Source organism: Elgaria multicarinata, chromosome 9 (assembly GCF_023053635.1).
Source record: "Elgaria multicarinata webbii isolate HBS135686 ecotype San Diego chromosome 9, rElgMul1.1.pri, whole genome shotgun sequence".
Taxonomy (NCBI): domain Eukaryota; kingdom Metazoa; phylum Chordata; class Lepidosauria; order Squamata; family Anguidae; genus Elgaria; species Elgaria multicarinata.
The window spans coordinates 95,370,175-95,393,945 of record NC_086179.1 but is presented as its reverse complement, the minus strand read 5'-3'; the positions used below and the strand labels follow the sequence as shown (position 1 = coordinate 95,393,945).

The 23,771-nt window shown below is 41.2% G+C and overlaps 1 protein-coding gene across 1 annotated transcript in view; it reads right to left on the bottom strand.

The window, feature by feature from the left end:
• The window catches only part of TTC38 (tetratricopeptide repeat domain 38), a 35,255-nt gene extending 14,685 nt beyond the window's left edge, over positions 1 to 20,570 (bottom strand). The window contains exons 1-6 of the mRNA XM_063134352.1: positions 20,510 to 20,570; positions 14,795 to 14,872; positions 13,966 to 14,047; positions 4,707 to 4,878; positions 3,272 to 3,445; positions 81 to 156 (exon numbers count right to left, since the gene is read on the bottom strand). Of these exons, the coding sequence (XP_062990422.1) occupies positions 81 to 156; positions 3,272 to 3,445; positions 4,707 to 4,878; positions 13,966 to 14,047; positions 14,795 to 14,872; positions 20,510 to 20,533 (606 nt within the window). The 5' untranslated portion in view covers positions 20,534 to 20,570. The remainder of the gene's footprint in view (positions 1 to 80; positions 157 to 3,271; positions 3,446 to 4,706; positions 4,879 to 13,965; positions 14,048 to 14,794; positions 14,873 to 20,509) is intronic.
• Between the last annotated feature and the right edge of the window lie 3,201 nt (positions 20,571 to 23,771).

Here is a 23,771-nt window from a genome sequence, read left to right as displayed (position 1 = left end):
GATTTGACACAAGATGTAGACCTGCCCTCACTCACCACAAACATATAAAAATCAGGCTGAAAATCCCTTTGTTTTCTTACCTCAAAGGCAAGCTTCTCAGCACGATCAAAGAAATTGGTTTCCATCAATCCAAAGGAATACATGCCTTTTATGTAGCTAAACAAAAAAGATGAAAACTTTCAGAGTCAAAAAGAGATTAACCGTAGTGCTTCTGTCTTCAGATATATATTTTAACCCTCAGCTGAAATAAAAAAATTATCATGTCAATATGGTTTTGGTGTGAAATGTACCTCCCCCCCACCACCACAAAAGCCATACAGATTAGACACCTGGGGCATGGTATTAAGCATGACTCCACTTGCAAGAAGAAGAAAAAAGTGTCTTCACTGAGAGCTTTCAGTAAAATACTATCGTTGCAAAGAGTACATCATCAGGTCAATAATATACCACAATGTACAGTGCATGACCCTCACAAGAAATGTGTGTGCAATTTTCAAATGTTGATGCCTTTAACTTGCACTGAGAGAGCATGGGAGTTGAGTCGCCAAAAAAATAAAAATAATAATAATAAAAAATTCCATCATTATAAGTCTCAAAATTATACTGCAAATTGTGCTTGCTTATAGGCAACAAACAGCCATAGGTCAACTCACAGAAGGTTTCCTCCAGCAATACAGTAAGGTTCAGCTGCTTCAGAAAACAATTCAGGGCCAGGACAACACGGGGCATCTTTTCTGGTCCCAGGGACTCCACCCTCCCCAACTGGATTTTCAGGATCAGTGTGGTTGCATGAATAGCAAGCTGTACACAAGCACAATTTGTGACATTGCACAATATCATGGAACACATCAGTTAAGGCATGGGCCTTAGCTTCCAATTTTCTGGCTTTGTGGAACTTGAGGGAGTGAAAAAACAAGCCGAAGGCAGGGGCGGAACCAAGGATGATCTTTGCAAAATATTATTTGTATAAAAAGGATTTAATGAAGGTGCCTGTGCGTTTCGGACAAAAAACGTCCTTCCTCAGGGCTTATCTGAAAATAAAAAAATCTTTTGTAACAAAATATTTACAATAGAAAACACTTTCCAAGCAACTATGCCTCGAAATACATGATATCATGATAGAAAACAGTTTAAAACGATAAGTATAAAGAGACATACATATCAAAAACAAAAAATTAAAATGCATCATTATTCAGCCTGTAAATGTGACTATACAAAGTAAAACAAACAGCGAAGAATCATCTATGTTACACAAATAAAAATCAAGTACTTACTCAACAAGTCACATTTGCAGGCTGAATAATTATGCATTGACTTTTTTTATAACTGATATAAACTTTGAAAGTTTATATTAGTTATATAAGTGTAATAGTATAATAATCATAGCTGGAGCTAGTGCAGAATGCTGCAGCTCGGCTGTTCTCTGGAGCTGCCCCTTTCCAGCATGTAACTCCTCTGCTGAGGGAACTGCACTGGCTGCCTATTCGCTACCGGGCCAGGTTTAAGGTTCTTGTACTTGTGTACAAAGCCCTAAAGAACTTGGGACCAGGATACCTGAGAGAGCACCTTCTCCCCTACCAACCACTGAGGTCATCCGAGGGCCTGCTCCTGGTGGTTCCACATAGACCCATCCTCCGACTGGAGTCTACCAGGGGAAGAGCCTTCAGTGTGATGGTGCCCCTCCTGTGGAACTCCCTGCCTCTGGAGGTCAGGCAGGCTCTAACCTTGTACTCCTTTCGGCACCTCCTGAAAACATCTTTATTCCAGGAAGCCTTTCCTTAATATGCAGCCTTGAATCTCTGCATTTGCTTCTTTGAAAATTTGTTTTAACTGTTTTATTCTGTTTTTATTTTCATTTTATCTTGTACACTGCTCCGAAATTTTTCAATGGGGAGCGGTATAGAAATATTCTAAATAAATAAATCATAAGTTGTGAATTACCTGAAACAATCAATTTCACAAAATTCGCAACCATAGGTTCTCTTTCCTTATACCTCACTGCCCACTTCAAAAGCCTTTCAAAAATAAAAATTAAAAAATTGAGTAGTAGTAGTGCTGAAGTTAACTATGCCTGCAGTTCTCTTCCCTTTTTATGAAAGAAAGGGGAAATGAAGGATGACACTGATCTGATGATGGCATTGCGGGAACGCCCCATAAAAAGTGACTGAATAAAAGCATGGTGTTTCCATACTACACTCTTAGTGGACAAAGCACCCTTATTATCTCCGCTTTAGACCCAATCTGCAATTATTGTCATATGTGCTAATATCAATCTTCAGCTAAGAGGGTTCCTGCTTATGTAGCCAAAGTCATACCATTCCCACACAAGAGGGAGTATCAGCAGACTCACAGAAATAGCAATGTTTGCAGAAGTACAAAACTTTATTAGGAAAAAGCCTAAAGGAAAGGGAAACAGCCCAACGAGGATTGAGCATGCCCAATGAAAAGGAAAAATGGGGGGTGGGGGAGCCCAAAATGGACCATCTAGGCACAAGAGTGAAGTATCAGAAGTGAACAGGAACACTCCACACCACAACATTTACATAGGATTAAGAATACTGGGAACACATGCAATATTCTGAAAAGATTGGAGCTCCTTATTACAATGGGCAAAATCCAATGGGGTACCTATGCCTTTGCTGATTCTCTTGTGCCCTGCTGGTTATATTGCACAAGTAGTGGGAGGTCTGGCCAATTCTGTTTTGTGAGTGAGATACACCACTTGCTCAACAGTGATTTCGCACATCTCAGAAGAAGCCCTGAAATGAGGGGAAGCACTCATTTCTCGATTCGGGCAAATTGCACAACCTCCACCAACCTCTCTCCCGTTCCAGAAAAGAGCATTTTCATTTGTTTCCGGTTGAACAATCTTTATTGTTCAAAGCTATAAGCTACCACAATGCCATATGAATAGAAATAATAGGGTACAATAAAAATACAGGCCAATTTAAAAAAACATTAAAATTGCACATTTAAAATCACACTTCCCCTCTAGCCCCTGAAGCGCTCAATCTTCCTTTCACAAGCGGAAGGTCCTGCTTGTGGACAGGAATTGGTAGGGCATAAGGGAATCAGTTGAAGCATATGCGCCCTGTTGGATTTTGCCCCAACGTTTCTCAAACGTTGGCTTGTACTAATTCATGCACCTTTACGATGAATAAAAAGGCTAGTTAGGAACTAGAATCTGATTCATCTAATACTTCTATTGAATACTCTTGAATTTGAGCACCCACTGGAATCAGAGATAGTAAGAAAAACAAAATTATCTTACCTACTAAGAGGGATATCTGGTGTCCAGTAAGGATAGACTCGGGCAATTGAGTCTCTCATTTGTGTCTGGTCTCCCAAGTAAAAGTAAGTATCATGGGCAAATTTTAGAGCTAGCAAATCAGTTGGGTGGTTCTGTAGAATTTGATCCCACGTCTCAGATGCTCTAGGGAGCTGCCTACACATGGGAAAACCCCACAAGTTAGCGTTTATACAAGGCTTGTAAATATCCATTCACTTGATTAGTACCCACTCAGTGTAAGAATTTTCTTCAGGTGACCAAGCAGAGAAACTTACTAGATATTATTCTATTTTATTCATTTTGGGCAACAGATTATTAAACACAGGCTTGTATGGGAAGGAAGTCTAATAAATATTACTGTTGTTGCTTTTACAGGTTAGTGACTTTTTGTGGGCTTGCTTGCAAGGCTGCTTAACATCGTTATCCATATTCTTTCTAAAAGGATATATGTATCATGCCACTTAAGTGTACATAGCTTTAATTACTTTTTATTCACAAGTATGTTTTCACAAAAAATAGTGTTATTAATTATTATTAAAACACAATTGGCTTAGCTCAGGCCTACACAACTTGTGACCCATTAAACCAAACCCAGCTCCTCAGCCACCTAGGGCAACCAACCAGGTGCTCAAGAACCACTCCATTTTTTCAATCCCAAGCCAGCAGCAAAACCAGGAAGTTTTGCAGAGCCTTTGGTGGGCTGCTGGACATGCCTGGAGGGCATCACTCATTGTGCAGGGCTGACTTAAATTTAAGAACTATATAGTAACAGAAAAAGCCAAAGAAATCTTTTGCTCCCTCCAGATACTAGGAAGTCTACAACTGGAAACTTTTGTGAACTGCCCACAGAGCTTCGGCTATTGGGTGGTATAAAAATGTAATAAATAAATAAACTAGAACTGCTGCAGATAGATGATGGTGACCAGCTACCCCAGCAGCAATGTGAAGGAGCCACTGCATGCAAACAATACAAAGCCTCTTGATATTTTTATTATTATTTTAAATGCTAAAAACCAGAATGCCTTAGTTCAAAGGTAGACATGAGAGAACTATTGTTTAGCAAGGGAAGAAAGGTATCTCTGAGTGAAAAAACAAAACGGAAAATACTGTAAAGGAAAGGAAGAGGTTGGGGCTATTTCTACACCTGCCTTTTCCCCCAGGATCGTCCCGGGATCATCCCTGTGCATCCAAATGACACACAGGGGATCCCGGGAGCAGGCAGGGATGTTCCCTCCATTTGCCTGGGATAATCCTTCGGTGTAGAAAGGGCCTGGGAAGCAGGCATGCCAGGGCAACATTTTTACAACAGGAATGATTATGAAGATAAACTGCCTGTCCTACAGAATTCTACAGAGCTAGATTTTACTGAAAAGAGAAAGAGCTTTCCAACTTCATTCCCTGCATATCAAGGACTTACCCACTAGCAAAGAGCTCTACTGCAGACACATGCAATTTCTCCCGCTCAGTCAATGGTTGAGACTGTGAAAGTGCCACCATTTTTTTAATTGCGTTATCTAGTTTCCTGTCTAGCCGCACTGAACTCCCAGTACCAATCAGAACCAAACCATTGGCAATCACATGACCCATTACTGTAAATAAAACAAAATGTAAAACAAAAACAAAACTTTAGGCAAAAGGTTATATAATAGGTAATTCTTCAAACTTAGATGCTGTAGGCCAAGACTAGAAAATCTATTCAGCACCAAGGACCATATCCGAAATATTCTGCATCACATATTCAGTATTTCCAATAAAAAGATGGAGCCCACTTGCCACACAAGTATTATACATGTTTAAAATTATAGTTAAAATAAACATTCAGAAGAGGGAGCAAAGATGTTTGCAGGCACATGGTTATTAAGGAGAGCAGTTGGCCTCTAGGTCTCTTCTGATCTGCAAACCTAGCTATGCTTACCATAACAGGCCTTTCGAGTATTTGACAGTAGATGTGTGATTTTATCGGCATCCTTTAGGTTTGCTACTGGCGCCAGATGGCTCTTTAAGTATCTGTCTCTTGGGATTTTATACAGATTGCAGTAGAGCACATATTCAAAACCACGAGGTCTACAAACTTTAATCTTTTTAAAAAAGAAGCTAAGATTCTAACAAGAGTTACTATACTGAACAGCAAATAGAATAGCCAACAAATTAATGCAGAGTCAAATACAGACCAGGACAGAATCTACACTACTGCTTTAAAACAGTTTATAACAGTAGTGACAACTGTTGGGTCCCAGGCCACACTGCATATACAGTTTTCAAACTGTTTTCAAAGTGTCATATCCTGCTTGGTGTAGATCTGCTCCAGGTTTGCACATAACAACAATCCATTGCACTGTCATTCTCATTCTGTTCTCGGCTTTACACACAAGCCAAGATTTCCAAGAAGAACATGTTTACATCCTGATCTTGCATTTCAAAGGAATTGGAGAGGCTAAGATTTTGTGAACCGTCCAGAGAGCTTCGGCTATTGGGCAGTATAAAAATGTAATTAATTAATTAAAGGATGTGTAGCACCCTTCATCACCACCACCACATGAACTGTCTTCCATACTATCTTAAGATTCAAACAATCAGCAAACTAAGATAGCTGAGGCATAACACCATGCCTTAGCTCTGAAAAATGTTTCTGAAACATGCATTTTTAAAAAATATATATTAAACGTCTAGCCTGAGCAAGAGTTCTATTTATTTCAAAACTTGCATATAACACTGTGAACACTGGTGGGCCTAATAAAATATGTACTTCAAAAATACTTTCTCTGTCTCTCTCTCATTCACACGTGCTCATAAAGGGTTGGTTTGCATGATTGAAGAGCCCACCGTGGGCGAAGGTGTGTGCTGATGCAGGCAGACGGTCATCAACCATTTTGAATATTCAACACTTGGCCATGGCTTGTCATGCAAACCTGTCTGGCTGGGATAATCTATGGGAAGGCACGGAATAAGCAAATCCTTTTTTTTTAATTTATTTTATTGATTAACAATACACTAATACAATACTACAATATTCACAACACAAGACAACAACAAAAATACATAATACATAACTTAATTATCCTTATGACATTTCTAATTTGATATTTTTACAACGTAACATAACATAAAGTGCACCCCACCACCCCGGGATCTATTCCTGTTTCTAAAATCTCATTGATTCTTCTGGAGGTGGTATTCCACTCCCCCTAGATAATACATATTCTAGGAACTGATTCCAAATTCCCTCAAAATCATTTGTTTTTGTTATCCCTTTTCTTATTTTTACATTACATGTCAATTTATCATTTATAGCAATATCCCAAATCTCTTTATACCAGTCCTCAACCTGATAATCTCCTTGCATCTTCCAGTTCCTAGATATGATCAACCTTGCTGCTGTCAGCAAATTCGTTATCAGTTCTTTTGTTTCTTTGTTACATTTTAAATCTCCATATAATGATAGCAATGCCACTGTAGGTGTCTCTTCAATCTCCATTCCACTATATCATTTATCTCTTTAAACACCATTTTCCACATTTTTTGAACAAATACACATTCCCACCACCTATGTAAATACATTCCTTTTACTTTACATCCTCTCCAACAATTTGCTGAATTCAGCTTGTTTATTTTATTTACCGTATTTCTTCGATTCTAAGACGCCAATGATTCTAAGGCGCACCCCATTTTTATAGATGTTTATTTGAGAAAAGGCATCTTAGAATCGAAGAAATACAAACAAAGACACACACTTTACCAACATAACTGGCTTCCTCCTTAAGCATTCCTCACAGCCACTTCCCTACTCTAGCCTTACAGAAAAAGGACGGTAACATACAGCCCAATTTCCCCGCGCTAATCTCTCCCAAAAGCGCCGAGCCCGCCCCTGCACGATTGCGCGCAGGGTGGGGAGAGCGGCTGGAGCGCAGAGCAATAGGCGCCGTCCGAGGACCGTCACGTGCTCGAGACCCTCTCTCGCCCCCTCTCTTGGAAAGAGGCGAGAGCGGCTCCTCATCTCGTGGCCACCTCCGCTATTTCTACCGAGACAGGATTTGTGTGTGTGTGTGTTTTGTTTTGCGATCCCATCTGATCTCTCTCTCTCTCTCCAATTCTGGGTTGACGGAGGGTTCGCGCCCCGCCCATTTGGCTGGGGCCTCGCGCCAGGCTTTTGCTCTCTTGCTTCCCGTCTCGCGCCGGCTCCGGTGAGCCGAGAAGGTCCGTGCAACTGCAATTCACAGGCGAGACAGAGCAGGCAGGGCACAAAGGGCGGTAGATGGTTGCTGCTGCTGTCTCCCCCCCACACCCTTTTTCTCCACAGGACGCGGGAAGTGGTGTGTGCTTAACACCACACCAACAAACTGTTGCTTGCTTGCTGTGATTGCCCTGAGGCGGGGGCTAAGGATTAAGCCGCTCCCCTTTTTTCTTCCTTTTATCTCTCTTGCAATTGTATGTTGCTGTGCGGGGAAGGGTTAGAGGCGATTATTACCGTATTTCTTTGATTCTAAGACGCCATCGATTCTAAGGCGCAGCCCATTTTTAGAGCTGCTTATTTAGGGAAAAAAGTGCGTCTTAGAATCGAAAAAATACGGTAATCTCACCGGGGTTAGATACCACCTCCATACAATCTTGTAATAGTTCTCTTTTATCCTCACTGACATACTTCTCAGCATTCTTTGTCTCCATATTCCCTCCCAACTCTGTTGCCCTATTTGTATCTTCAAATCCGTTTCCCATACCATCTTACCTATATTTTCTGACTCCCCCTTCCCGATCAATATTCTATATATTTCACTCGTTAAACCTTTTATCATTTTATTTTCTCCTTTCTCAGTTTCTCTTTTTATAATCATCTCCTCAAATTTCATTAATTCTCTGCACTCTCTATTATCCTTTAACCATTTCTTCGTCCATTGCTCTAATTGAAAATAATTTAACCATGTTAAATTCTTCTCCTTTAACACCTCTTCTATTTCCTCTCGAGTGTTCATCCTCCTTAACCAATTTTTAAATTTCATTATATCCTTCTCTATTAATATTTTCCCTAATTTATCTTTTAAATTCCTTGGAAATTTCCCTAACATTATCACTGGTGTTATTGGAGAAATACTCGGAAGTAACTCCTTTTTATATACACGCCATATTTCCCAGTGATTTTTTAGAAGGGGGTTCTCTATTTCTTCCCCCCATTTTTTATTATATTCTCTAAAAATATATATTTTCCAATTTCCACTCTTTATCCATTCCTTTTCTATCCTCTAACCAACTTAACTCTCCCACTCCTAACATACTTTCTACTATATGACTTAATCTATTGGCTAAATAATATAACTTTATATTTGGGAGTCCTAATCCTCCTTCTTTTTGTGTTAAATACCACCTTTTTTATTTATTCTCGCTTTATTCCCATTACAATAATTATTTAAAATATTTTGCCAACTTTTTAATCTCTTTTTCAGATATTCTTATTGGTAACATTCTAAACACAAAATTTACCTTTGGTAATATCTTCATTTTTACTAAAGCTATTCTTCCAAACCACAATAAATTTAATCTTCTATATTTTTCTAGTTTATCTATAACTTCTTTTTAAAAATTATTTAAATTCCCCTTTTCTAAATCCTCTAAATTTTTTGTAATTTTAATTCCTAAATATTTAATCATCTCTTTAATTTTCATATTCTTCTCCTTACTTTCCCAATCCTTCCCTTCCTTTTTAGTATAATTAAATAACATCATATCTGATTTTGTCCAATTTATTCTCAATCCCGTAACTTCTTCAAAATCCTTCAGATGATACTGAATTCTTTCCATTTTTTCTAATGGATTCTTAATTGTCAATAATGTATCATCTGCAAACATATTTATTTTTATTATTTTATTATTATTACAATCTACTCCCTCTATAATATCGTCTTCTCTTATCACATTTGCCAATAGTTCTATAACCAATACAAATAGGACCGGTGAGAGTGGGCATCCTTGTCTGGTCCCTCGGGCCAATTGTATCTTTTCTGTAACTCCATCATTTATCACCACTGAAGCTGTGTTTTGTGAGTATAATTGCTCAATTATACCTTTAAATCAATTACCAAACCCCATTTTTTCTATTATCCTCTTTAGTGCCTGCCCGCTCACACAATCAAATGCCTTAAATATATCCAACGCTATTATCCCTGCTTTTATTCCCATTTTTTTTTACCTCTTGTACCATATTTAAAACTCTTCCAACCAAATTAGGCATTTGTCTACCCCCCACAAAGCCACACTGATCTTCCCCAATATGTTTATCTATTTGTTTATTTCTGCTTTGCAAATACTCTTTTTCCAACTTCTTGATCCCTTCTTCTAAATTTTTCTGTATTCCCTCTTGTTGCCTCCTTAAATTACACATTTCTCTAATACAGATCCCTCTAGTCACAGCCTTCATTGTATCCCACACAACTGATGGTGAACTCCCCCCATTTTCGTTAATTTCCCATATTTCCGACATTTCTTTCTGCATTTTTTCTACAACCTTATCATATTTTAAAATTCTAGTGTTCCTCTTCCATCTATTCGCTTCCCTATAATCTCTTTTTACTTTGAAATCAAGGCTTACCAATGCATGGTCAGTTACTTTAATTATCCCTACTTTCATATTACACACCTTTATTGCTAAATCCTTTGAGACAAAAATATGATCTATCCTGGAAAAAGTTTTGTGCACTGGAGAATAATACGTAAAGCCAGGATCCCCCCACTGATTAAATGCCACCCGTCCACATAATCCTTCTCTTTTATCATTTTATTTAAAAATGTAATATTATTTCTTATCTCAAACCTGGTAGGGTTGGACCTATCTACCCTATTATCCATGACCATATTAAAATCTCCAGCTAAATAATAATAATAATAATAATAATAATAATAATAATAATAATAATAATATTTCTTACCCGCCTCTCCCTTTGGATCGAAGCGGGGAACAACATTAGAACAGGAATCAATACATCTTAAAAAATCATGATTTAATATTGGTCTGGATAGGCCTGCCGGAAAAGGCTAGTCTTTAAAGCTGCCTTAAAATCACACATAGTGTTAATTTTACGAATCTCCTCCGGCAGGCCATTCCACAATCTGGGGGCGACAGAAGACAAGGTCCTCTGGGAAACTGATGTCAGCCTAGTTTTAGCTGACTGAAGTAAGTTCACCCCAGAGGACCTATAAGGGAGAAGGCGATCCCACAGGTAACCTGGACCCAAACCATTTAGGGCTTTAAAGGTGATTAAAATAACATAACCTCTTTTAAATTCATCTATTTCCTTAAACAATTCTTTAAAAAATTCCTTTTGTCTCTCATTTGGGGCATATACATTTATTAAAGTATAATAATTACCTTCCAATTGCCCTTGTATCATAATAAATCTCCCTTTATCATCCTTTTTACTCTTTTCCATATTAAATCCACTTTTCTTCGAGATTATTATAGCTACCCCATTTTTTTTTAAGTCCCAAGGGACTTTTCATAACACCCTGACCATTTTAAACGTATTTCATTCATACCCTCCTTGGCTTGATGTGTTTCCTGTAGAAAGATAAAGTCGGCCCCATCTTTATTTAATAATTGCTCAATTCTCTTCCTTTTAACGATTGCCCCCAGACCTTTGACACTGAGTGTTGAAATTCATATCGTCTTATCCATATGCTTTTTGATTAGGTTCTTTTGGATCCCATGTGCCCCCCCACATTTGTAATAAAAACATAATTTTAACTATGTTTATAACATATAACTACACATAAACACTACTTTGATGCCCACCCCTCCCCTTCCCACCGTCAAACCCCCTTTCCCCCCCTCCTCTACTCCGTGGGTGTAACACCCCGGTCATGGTCAACCAACCCTAAGGGGTGTGTGTGATGGAGCCCACAGTTCCAATACGGCAAGCCTTTTACTCATTTTTTATTATTATTATCTCCCTCTTATTAACGCTTTATTCCCCACTTGGGCCTGGACCTTCTCCCTCTCCTTCTTCTTGCTGAGATGAAGTATCACTGTCCATCCCCAGACTTCTCAGCAGCTCCAATCCCTGCTCTAGCGATGTTACTATATGCTGTTTCCATCTCGTGTGAATCTCAGGAACACCGGATAACCCCAAGAGTAAGCAATACTAACCCGCTTAAGCTTTGCCAAAATTGGTTTTACGCTTCTTCTCCACAGAATAGTTTGCTGACAAAGATCATTGTAGATTTGGACTGGTGTTTCTTGAAACTTCAGCGTTGTTATTGATCTCAATTTCTTCATCAGTTGCTCCTTTTTATAATAATTGCCAAATTTAACCAGAATATCTCTTGGCATGGCTCTTGATCTGTTTCCAGCCACTCTATGAATTCTATCTATATCTTGTTGATTTATATCTAAATCTGGAACCAGAGATTTGAACCATTCTAGAATACTGGATCTCAAATTTTCTCCTTGTATTTCTGGGAGATATTTAATTTGAATATTTTCTCTTCGTTCTTGGTCTTCCAAACGAATCAGCCTCTTCTCATACAGATCAAATTTAATATTTTGGTCAGTTAGCTGTTGTTCATTCAGATCCACTTTTTTTGATATTTGATTAATTTCTGTTTTAATCTCTTTAACATCTTTCTCTACTTTCACAACTGAAGCATGTAGATTTTCCATCTTTCTAAACACTTCTTCCTTTATTGATTTCATTACTTGAAGCATTGCCTCATTATTACAACTTCATTGGCTGCCAGTCCAGGTCTGGGCCTGATTCAAAGTGCTGGTATTGACATTTAAAGCCCTAAACGGTTTGGGGCCAGGTTATTTGAAGGAACGCCTCCTCCCATATGTACCTACCCGGACCTTAAGATCATCTACATAGGCCCTTCTCCGTGAGCCCTTGCCAAAGGAAGTGAGGCAGGTGGCTACTAGGAGGAGGGCTTTCTCCGCTGTGGCACCCCGGTTGTGGAATGAGCTCCCCAGAGAGGTCCGCCTGGCACCTACACTGTACTCCTTTTGTCGCCAGCTGAAGACCTTTTTATTCACTCAGTATTTTAACACTTAATTTTAACTTAAATTTAAATTATACTGTTTTAACTCTGTATTTTAACCTTATATCAATTTTGCTGCGTGGTTTTATCCTGGTTGTGCTTTTTATATTGTATTTTGTATTTGTGTTTTTAACTTGTTGGTTGTTTTATGATGGTTTTAATTTTTGTGAACCGCCCAGAGAGCTTCGGCTATTGGGCGGTATAAAAATGTAATAAATAAATAAATATTACTTTTGATAAATTCTTTCAAATTCTTCTGCAGTTCATCAAGTGCTGATTTTGGCCCGATGCCAGCTTCTGCTGCCATCTTTTCACTCTGCTGTTGTTCACTGTTTTGTTTATTTCCCAGACCGTTTTCTTCCCGGTTACTGTTACTGGGGGTGTCAATTTTAAACAATCTGGCTGCCGAATGATCTGAGGGGTGTGACTTCTCTCTCACCCAAGAGGGATTTTTAGATTTATTCTTCCTTTTCGGCATTAATTCTCTGGCACCCTTCTGTTTACGGGGCGGAAGCCGATCACATCACCAATGCACAACTTTTACTTCGCCTTAGTAAACTTCACCTCAGAGTTATTTATGGCTTATATCTTTATTACTTCTAGATAGTAAATAGTTACTGTCTCTACCTCCAATAACGCTGTGATTTATTTCCTGAAAGTCCCTCTTTGAAGCTGCCGGGAAATCTTCGAAAATGAAACTAACCCTTCCGTAGCTTGCTCAAAGACATTTCAACTTGTCCGCTTACAGAAATATTTCACTATTTAGTATTAAAGACAGTACTCACATAATTGCCAATTAGGAAGAGATTTAGGAAGAGATAATTACGCTTCTTGGCTTCCTTCTCTGGAACTGAGAAAAAAGCCTACTGCTCCATGGAACCATCAGGCTCCGCCCCCGGAATAAGCAAATCCTGCTCAGCATGTGTCTCTGCCACAGAGGGCTGTTTTGATTATGTGGACTGGGTCAGTCTTTTCTGCAAGATTTCTTTGGCCAATTGTTCACATTTTAAATTACAAGATGACAACTTAAAACGGACACACGAAATGGGCTAAAGCAACCTTTCCCCACCTGGATTCTTCCAGATGCAGGTTCGGGAACGCTTGAGATAGCTTATGACTCCCATTAGCAACAGCCAGCGTAACCAATGGTCAAGAATGATACGAGTTGTAGGTTAAACAGAAGACTGGATAGAAAAGAGAATGTATCTTCAAAGGTGCCAACTTACAAAAGTGTCACTCAATAAATAAAAGGCATTACAATAAAGTGTAAATGAATAAAACATTTAAACTGTAACATTTTAGAAAAGTAAAACCATCATTTTAATATTTGTAAAAATACAAACACTGATAGAAAAGGAAAAGACAACAAAAATGCCATGTTAACCTAGAGTGATATGGGACTTGTAGGTCAAAACATCTGGAGGAACCCAGATTGGGGAAGGCTGTGGTAAAGACATTTGCAGTGCATTCCTATGCTTGTCTACTCAGACATAAATCTCACAAAGGTCCTTGGAATTTACTACCATGTAAGTATGTAAAAAGTGAAGGCTTACAGTACAATCCTATACAGGTCTGCTCAGAAGTAAGTCCCACTGAATTCAATGGGGCTTGACCTCAGATAATTTGGTATAGTATTGCAGCCTTAAAGTGTTACTTACAAAAACTAGGATCAGCTGCTTGTAATTTCAAGAGAGATTCTTCAATTCCTCCTAAACTTTTATCATTCTTCCAAGTCACGTACTGTAACAATACAAAGAATAACAGCGATTAAGAATCTAAGGTGAATCTAAAGTTCCTCTTCATTGTATCTATAATGTGAGTAAATTTTACACACAGCAAACAGATAAAAAACTTAATAAATTCTTTCAAATATGGTAATCCACAGGAATATTCTTAAGGTCAGTTTCTTTGTTCCATTAATAAATTCAGAATTACTAGCTGAGTTTGATTCTGTTTCTCCAATCCAGTTAGTTCAGTTATTCTGCTCTTTGGGTTGCATTCATAAGGACATTTTAGATGGATTAGCACATTAATGTCTCCCAGACATACTACAACAACTACTACTGCTAACTAGGGTGATAAAAAGGGAGGCATTTCTTCACTTTCAAAGACCTGCTTATGCAAAAATATCCAAGAACAACATGCTTAAAGATTCTGGATTCACTTATTCACCATACTTTTAGTTCACATGACCAGGAAAGTTAATCTGACGAATGTTCCATGATCGGGCAACTTCTTGAAGTAGGCTCTGGCCCATGATAACTTATGCCACTCTCCAGGTGCTAAATCTTTAAGGTGCCACAAGCCTCTTTGTTTTTACTGCAAAATACTAACATGGCTACCCTCCTAGAAATTCTTTTCTTATGCTCCTCCCCTCTCCCCACAATGTATGGAGAAAAAAATCAGCAACCATAGAAGGTAAGCAATTAGAATAAATAATGTATTTATGCCCATTAACTTCTCTATTAAATGTTTAATTATTCCTACCTGAGTCAGTGCAGCATCATACATTTTACATGCCTCGTTACTTGTAGTTGAAAGAACAAGTCCAGCATCCTGCCAGGCCTGCAGAAAACAAAAATACAAAATTGCCTAACACAGTAGGGTGATTATATGAAAAGGAGGACAGGGCTCCTGTATCTTTAACAGCTGTATTGAAAAGGACATTTCAGCAGGTGTCATTTGTAAATATGGGGAATCTGGGGGAATTTCCTCTTCATCACCACAGTTAAAGCTGCAGGTGCCCTGCCCTCTTTTGCATCTCGTCACTCTAGTATAGCTCCTGCAGCTTTAAGTGTTGTGATGAAGAGGGAATTTCACCAGCTTCTCCATATATACGAATGACACCTGCTAAAATTCCCTTTTCTATGAAAATGTTAAAGATACAGGAGCCCTGTCCTCCTTTTCATAGGGTCACCCTATAATACAGAGATGTAAAACTTCTGGCAATTCTGAAGCCACATAAGGGGGGGATCCGCACGTCGCTCCCAGAGCGCTTCTATGCGACCCCAGAGCACCCCGAAAACGATAGTCTGACTTCCCTGTAAAAGAAACGAGGAAGAGCTGTCCATGCTGCTGCCACCGCTGCCGAGGAGAGCTCTCCGCCGGAGAGGAGAGCTCGGCTCTTCACCCCGTCTTCTTTTGCCAAGCTCTCCTCGGCGTCGGCGTCAGCATGGACGGCTCTTCCTCATTTCTTTTACAGGGAAGTCAGACTATCGTTTTCGGGGTGCTCTGGGGTCGCATAGAAGCGCTCTGGGAGCGACGTGCGGATTTGTTCCAGGAAACCACTCTTTAAAAAAAATGGAAATGGGGTGAATGAGGTTTAAAAAAATAAAGAGAAAATGGAAAAAAGGCATTTGTACTGCAATTGAGCACTTTGGCCAATGTAGGCTTATACACACATTCCAAAGTACTTTTGAGCTTTAAGCGCTCCATCAGACAAGCACTTCATTGCATGCTCGTTATTGGGCACTCATGTATTTTTGCAGATCCCTCTCACAATGTTGTCTGCCTCCCATGTGCCTCCTGTCCCTTCTATCCTTCTCTGCATGACAAAACAACACCCCAGTAAGTCTAACTTATTTTAAAAACAGAAGTTGCCACTATCTCCTGTTGTGTGCAGGAGAAGCAGTGCCATCAAAACGGACCAGGCGCATGTTGTTTCAAAAGAGGAAGTAATGAGGGACAAACATGTGGGTGGAGAAGAGACAGTAAGCAAACACAATTTCCTTCTGTGTGATGACACTCTTAAGACTTGTGTGAAAATCTCCTCAAATGAAACATATAATTGTACTTTTAATGGGGCCAGCTTCAGCTGATCCGCCAGCTACAGCCTTTCCTGAACAGGGACAACCTAGCCACAGTGGTGCATGCACTGGTAACTTCCCATTTAGACTACTGCAATGCACTCTATGTGGGGCTGCCCTTGAAGACGACTCGGAAGTTGTAGCTAGTACAAAATGCCGCAGCTACACTACTGGCAGGCACATCTTACAGAGACCACATAACACCGGTCTTAAAGGAATTGTACTGGCTGCCTGTACACTTCTAGTTGGAATCTAAGTTGTTGGTAATGATGTTTAAAGCCCTAAACGGCTTCAGACCTCGATACCTGAGGGAGCGCCTCTTCTTATTTATGCCTGCCAGAGTACTTGAGATCTGTTGGAGGAGCCCTCCTCCGCATCCCACCAATGCAACACAAACGCTATGGTGGGACATGGGAGAGGGCTTTCTCTGTGGTGGCACCCCGACTGTGGAATGCCCAACCCTTGGAGGCCCAACTGGCGCCAATGCTGATTTTATTCCAGCGCCAAATGAAAACATGGCTTTTTTACAAAGCTTTAAATGGTTGAATTCACCAAGTTGGCACATTGTTTTAACTGTTTTAATAGTTTTACTGCTTTTAAATTATATATTACCTTAACTTGGTTTATGGTTTAATTTGTTTTGAGCTGTGTATATTTATTGTTTTATATTGTATGATTTTATTTGTACGCCGCCCTGAGATCCTAGTGATATAGGGCGGGATACAAATATTTTAAATAAATAAATAAAATAATCCTGAGACTTTGGGGCTACTCTATAGGCCTTTAAGTCGCTTTCAGTAAATGTGGCAGGAAGTCATGGCTAATCCCAGTTTTCTGGATTGTGTATACACACTTGTAACACACATTGCCAGAAGCATTCATTTTCTGCATGCACATATTACAGTATTATTGGTACATGTGTTTTGTCTGTCTCTATAAAAATATCATGTGGCAAACACTCCAACAGTCTATGGCCATTCTGAGTTGTGGCATCCACCATGCAGGGAAGGCTATCAGGACTGCCAACAGGGTTTTTTGGACTCAGTACACAGTGACTGGGTTCACACAACACGATAGTCAACAGGGGTTTAAACAGTCAATGGTTGGTTATTTAACCCACTGTGGGTTATTATGTCATGTGGCAGGAATTTTTTAACCAACAGTTGGTTATTTGGCCAAAATAACCAAGGTAAATAACCAATGCTGTGCAGAGTTGGCTGTTTGACCACCATTAGTTATCATGTTGCATGGAGGGCACCATTGGTTATTTCCTTGGCCAACATTGGCTATTTCATCAACTACAGAGTCGCAAGGCAGGAGCAGTCAAACCGGTGGCTGCCACTCTAGTTCAGCTGGCAGAATAGATTTTCAGCAGCAATAGCTGATGGGATACTAGCAGGAGGACTGAGGGAGGAGAGAGGGTGGGAGATGAGTGAGTCAACTCATTGAGGACAGCGTTGGTTACTTTGTCAAAATAACCAACCATTGGTTACAAAATTCCTGCCACATGACACAATGGCTGAGTTTGGACGACACGCTAATCAATGGTTGTTTCCCATTCTGTTCCTGTTACACAGACCCCTCCGGTTGATTAGCGTGTCATCCAAACTCAGCCAGCAACCAACAGTTGGTTAAATAACCAACACTTGACTATTTAAACCACCACTGGATATCGTATCGTCTGAATCAGTCCCTACAAGGGAATATAGTAAAAACATTCCCTCTACAGATAAAAAGGAAAGCACTAAAAATATATACAATGAGGCAAAGATATGCAGGATCTGCTTGTAAAAATGAACCCATGTAAATAATATTCTATTTCGTTGTCAATTAACATGGTTTAGTAGTCAGATCTGCATTATTGTTCAGGAACCATATGAAATAGCTTTAAACGGAAATTTGATTTAAATCAGTGATGTAACCCAGCCTGATAGTTGCTGAACATATAAAATACATGTCCTGAGTGCACATCTATCAGACCTTGAAAAAATATTTTTGACAAGATTGGGAGAAAAACACCACCTGAGTTTGAAGTGGTTTTTAAGGCTTTTAGCAATTCTGTAGACAGCACAATCAACGTTAGATTGTGACTGGGCTCTGGCCACACAATCAGGTTTCTCATAAACTCCAAAATCATTTAACAAGGCCTTATTATACAAAGATACTGGAGGCTGTTTCAAAAGATCTAAAATGTGTAAAAACAAAAACAAAACCTCAAAGGCATCCATCCTGTAATTCATTATCAAACCATTGCATACTCTCAAAGTCCTTATATTACTGCCTTATGCACTAAATGTTGAACTTTGACCACTTTGTGTAACTGGGTGTGTCCTCCCATACAAGTTGTCCTCCAAGATCTAACTCCCCTTTCACCAATTTTGTACCTGCATGTTTCCCCCCCCCCCCCACTGAATTAACAGCAGCTGTGGGTTGGCAGTGTAGGGCAGGATTTAGGTTGGAAGGAAATGCAGAAGGAAACAACTTCCAGCTTGTCTGACCACTATTCATGCTGGCACAGAGTTGGTCCAAAACATCTGGAGATCTACCTTCTGCCCACCCCTGTTGTAGAGGATTGCAGCCCACATGTAAAGTAAAGCAATGGGAATCATAGAATCATAGAATAGTAGAGTTGGAAGGGGCCTATAAGACCATAGAGTCCACCCCCCTGCTCAATGCAGGAATCCACCTTAAAGCATCCCTGACAGATGGTTGTCCGTCTGCCTCTTGAAGGCTTCTAGTGTGGGAGAGCCCACAACCTCCCTAGGTAACTGGTTCCATTGTGTAGAATGGATGAGGTTTTATCATACCTCATTCAGGGAGTCTGAGGCAGGAGTGGAGGTGTCCTAAATGACAACACTTGAAACTCTAGCTGCACGTTGCCTTTTGATAGCACTAGGAGTCGTCCATCTGGAAATACCTGTAGTCTTTTCTCTCATACAGTACGAAGGAACCCCTTGTTTGAGAGGCAGGTAGGACTTAGAAGCTACTTCTTAATTGCATTTCTTCACCAAAGCCATTATTTTTTTTCAAAATCAGGCTTTCCATCCAGCATCTGCTGGATGTGCAAGGGCAGATTTTTGGACATTAAAGTTAGTGGATAGTTGATACTGATTGGATTTTTTCACACTACAATTCAAATGTATCCTAATTTAAAAAACCAAAAAAACAATCATCAGCAGGTCCTGCAAAGTAATCTTGTGTGGCAAAATCACAATGACTTTGCATTTCTGTGCTCCAGTGCTATTTAGTTGCTGCAACAACAGTTCTATTGAAGTATGCAAAAGTCAGCATTTTATTTCTGAAATAAATGTTGAAGTGAATGTGCTCGCTCAAGCCCCTATAAAGACCCTTCTTTTGACCTGGAAGCTTTTCTCTGTACAAGTAAACATGCAGCGTTTGACTGCAGCATAGCTGGGGGATCTACACTACTGCTTTTAAAGCACTTTGAAAACTGTATATGCAGTATCTGGGCCCCAACAGTTGTCAAAACTGTTATACAGCGCTTTAAAGCAGTAGTGTAGATGCTGGTGGTAAATGTAGGTGTTTCGCCCCCCTGTCTTAACATGCCTGGGGATTGCGCCCTAAATGTATTAAGCCTTCAATCCTATGCACACTCACGTGGGAGTAAACTCCACAGAACTCTGTGAAACTTGTTTTCAAGTAAACACGCGTAGAATCACACTGTAACATACTACTTCGTGAATGTGCCATCTCTATTCAACGGCAGCCTCTATCAGCATATGGGGTTGGAGAGGGTGGGGGGTTAACATCATACCCCAAAAGGGAGGGGAAGTTGGGCTAAACTACAATTTATTTTGCCCCATGCCCACTTCATAAAAAACATTTTCCAGATTTTCTCGGCCAACGTCAATCTTTGCGCACAGGAGAAAGTTCAAATTACTGAATTCAAAACTATGGTTGCAGACCCAGATTAATAGTGCAATTCTACACGTGCCTACTAAGAAGTAAATACCGTTGAGCTCAGTGCGATTTACTCCCAGGTAAGGGTGTGCAGGCTTGCAACTCCCAGGTAAAGGAGTGCAGCATATTTTGCACTAAAGGAAAAAAGGGAGCGTTTTAACCAAGCGCCGACACCTTCTGGGCAGCCCGCCTCGTCACGGCCACTTTCCCTCACATGCAGCGCCCCGCGCCCACATCCTACCAGCAAGGGGAGGGGGCTGGGTGGGCAGAGAACCCCGGGAGAGACGTCTTCAAAGGCAGCAAACATTTTGAGCTCGCCACCGTCTCCTCACACCACCTCACTCGGCTCGACAGCCCCAGATTTTCACGGCGAACTCCCGTGAGCGTTACTTAAGCGTGACTCAAGCGAGCGCCACTACCAGCCCCTTCCCCCCTGGGAGCCCCCCCAACTCCCCCACACTCCCCCCCCCGTTACCTTGCAGTCTCTCCAGGACGCCATATTCTCCCAGGGACGGACAGCCTTCCGTTTGCTTTGCTCGGTAATAGCGCTCGCAACTCTCACCCGCAACTCCCACCGCTCAGACAGGGCGGCGCTTCGAATAATTGACGACGATCCTAGAAGAGTGTGAAACGAGATTGTGGCGCCCCCGAATGGCTGCCTCTGGCGCGTTGCTTGCAGATGGAGAGGGGGATTTTTGCTCAAGGATCAGCATACCTTGGGGACCGTCTCTTCCTATAGGAACCACCTAAGAGTTAAGGTGGGTATCAGAGGCTCAGTTTACTCTGTAGCCTTGCTCTGGGACAGTCCCGGCTGGGAGCAAGAGAGTGAAGGGAGCAATCCTTTAATCTGGAGACTAAATGCTCCATCCCACAAGCATATTAATAATAATTTATAAAGCGCCATCAATTTTCATGGTGCTGTACAGAATAAAACAAAACAAGCCAGAATAAAAGACAGAATAAAAAACAAGACAGAATAAAACAAAACAATACAAAACAAGAGCGTGTTCAAGGGGGGGAAACCAGGATGATCAGGGGTCTGGAAAGAAAGCCCCATGAAGAGAGACTGAAAGAACTGGGCATGTTTAGCTTTGAAAAGAGAAGATTGAGGGGAGACATGATAGCACTCTTCAAATACTTAAAAGGTTGTCACACAGAGGAGGGCCAGGATCTTTTCTTTTTTCTAAAGCTTTTAAAACTTGATTTTGTTCTGACTTTTATACTGTTAGTTTTACTCTACCCTGTGCCTGTTTGGTGCATTCTCTTCTTCTTATTGTTTTATTATGATTTTATTAGAATGTAAGCCTATGCGGCAGGGTTTTGCTATTTTATTGTTTTACTCTGCACAGCACCATGTACATTGATGGTGCTATATAAATAAATAAATAAATAATAATCTCTTCTCGATCCTCCCAGAGTGCAGGACACGGAATAATGGAGTCGTTAAAGGAAGCCAGATTCCAGCTGGACATCAGGAAAAACTTCCTGACTGTTAGAGCAGGACGACAATGGAACCAGTTACCTAGGGAGGTTGTGGGCTCTCCCACACTAGAGACATTCAAGAGGCAGCTGGACAACCATCTGTCAGGGATGCTTTAGGGTGGATTCCTGCATTGAGCAGTGTAGGGCTGACAGATCTGGGTTTCCTTACGGCAGCACACTGCCTCTGGGATCAAAGGTCTGACCCCCTGCCTCCTTGCTTAACACATTCCTCTCTTATCACACAGGAACAAACGTCTTGTTTACCCCTAGCAAACGTCCTGTTTACTTCTGGGAGCCCGTCTACACTTGTCTAGATGAAACTTAACAAGTTGGCAGAGATGACGTTAGCAGTCACGTGATGCTGTTGTTGTTACGTTTCTTTTGACTTTTAAAACCGTTCCACTTTCTGTTAAAATCGTTTTAAAACTAACAATGTGCCCCAACCTTTCGTTGTATTCAATGCCGTCTTTCAAAGTCATGTCTCGTGACCATGGTCTTTGCTTCCTGATTAGGACAAGTGAGGGCTTTTCTAGGGGAGGGAGAGCTGGCACAACGCGACGAGGGGGAGGGGGAGGGGGAGGGAGGGCGGTGAAAGAGGGGACAGAGGCTTAATTTTTTAAAAAAACTGCTTATCTTTCGGGGCGCACGTGGCCCCTTTAAGACGCTGCAGGGCTTCCCTCTCCCTACGTGTCGCCCCGCCTCCCTGCCGGCTTATCCCGGCAGGTCTAGCTCAGAGTCACCGGAAGAAGGAGGTTTACTTTAGAGCCGGTATGAGCGAGTGTTCCAGGGTAAAACGATAGAAGAAAAGGTATTTCCATTGACTGGGCTCAAGTTGCATTTTGTAACGTAGCAAGGGAGGACGCAACAATGCACTTAAACAACGGTGTAATGAATAGTGTAGATCCTGCCTTGGCCTCACACAGGAGCAAGGTGATAATGAAAATTACTCCACATAGAAGGAGGGGGGAGAGGAAAGGGGGGAGGAAAGGGGGGAGAAAGATCTATATAACCACACTGGATGTATACAATAAATCAGATTCTGCCCTCATACGGTGTACGAGTCTCCTTCAGAGCAGGGGGTTGGACTCAATGGCCTTGTAGGCCCCTTCCAACTCTGCTATTCTATGACTCTATGATTCTATGATCTGCCATATAGCTTACAATCTATTGCATGCTCGTTGCTGGGCACTCACAGAGTTTGCTCAGGTCCGTCCCATGACTTCGTCAGCCTCCCGTGAGCCTCCCACCCCTTCTGGCTTTCCTTGCGTGACAAAAAACCCCTCATTAAGTCTGATGTTTTTTTAAAGTCGGAATTGCGCCTCTCTCCTGCTGTGTGCAGGAGAAGCAGCGCCATTAGAACAGCAGACTCAATGGGCCTGGTGCTCGTTCTGTATTTCTTCTTCTTTTGAAAAGAGGAAGTAACTGAGGAACGGAAAAACCCGGCAGGGAAGCGAAGGTGGGGAGCATGTTAAACCCCCGTGTGATGGAGACCTCCCTGCCTTTGGGTTAAGACACTCCCTACCTTCGCTTCTCCGCAGGTGTTTTCATTCCTCAGTAACTTCCTCTTTTCAAAAGAGGAAGTACAGAATAAGAACAAGGAAAGGCGCCCATGGCAGCCCTTGCAATAAGGCTCGACGGCTCCAAACCAGCAACTGTCCATACCTGCCTCCACCATTCTTGATGCTTCCATGCATGTGTGGCAGTCCGGCTTAGCTGTCCTTCATACAGCCTGTGTGATAACTCTCATTGGCACAGGTGTGTGTGTGGGGAAACTCCCCAGCATCAAGAAAGTGCATAAATCCCCCTCGCACCACATAACCCAGGGGAAAGTATCTGAGTTGTGACTCAGACTTTGACCTATAGTGCATATGAAAAATTGCCTTTCCTTCAAGTAATTACAGGAGTCCAGCATCTGGGGTGGCAATTGGGGTGGCAAGCTCCTAGTTGGGGGGGGGGCTTGTCCCCCGTTGGTGCTGCCACTGGCTCCACTCACTACAGCTGCTACAGCTGCTCTCTGAGGTCGGGAACTCAAACTTGGAGAATGGGAGAAGAGGGCATTTTGGTGGGCAGAGAGGAGAGGAGAATGGAGAGGTCAGGATATGAGTTATCCTGAGGCTTCTCCAACCTCCTTCCCTCTCTCTCCAAAGTGTCCTAGCTAGACAGCCAAAAAAGCCTGTCTAGCTGAGGCTCTAAGGAAGATAAAGGAAGATCGGTGGAGAGGCCTCAGGATAACTCATATCCTGACCTCTCCCTTG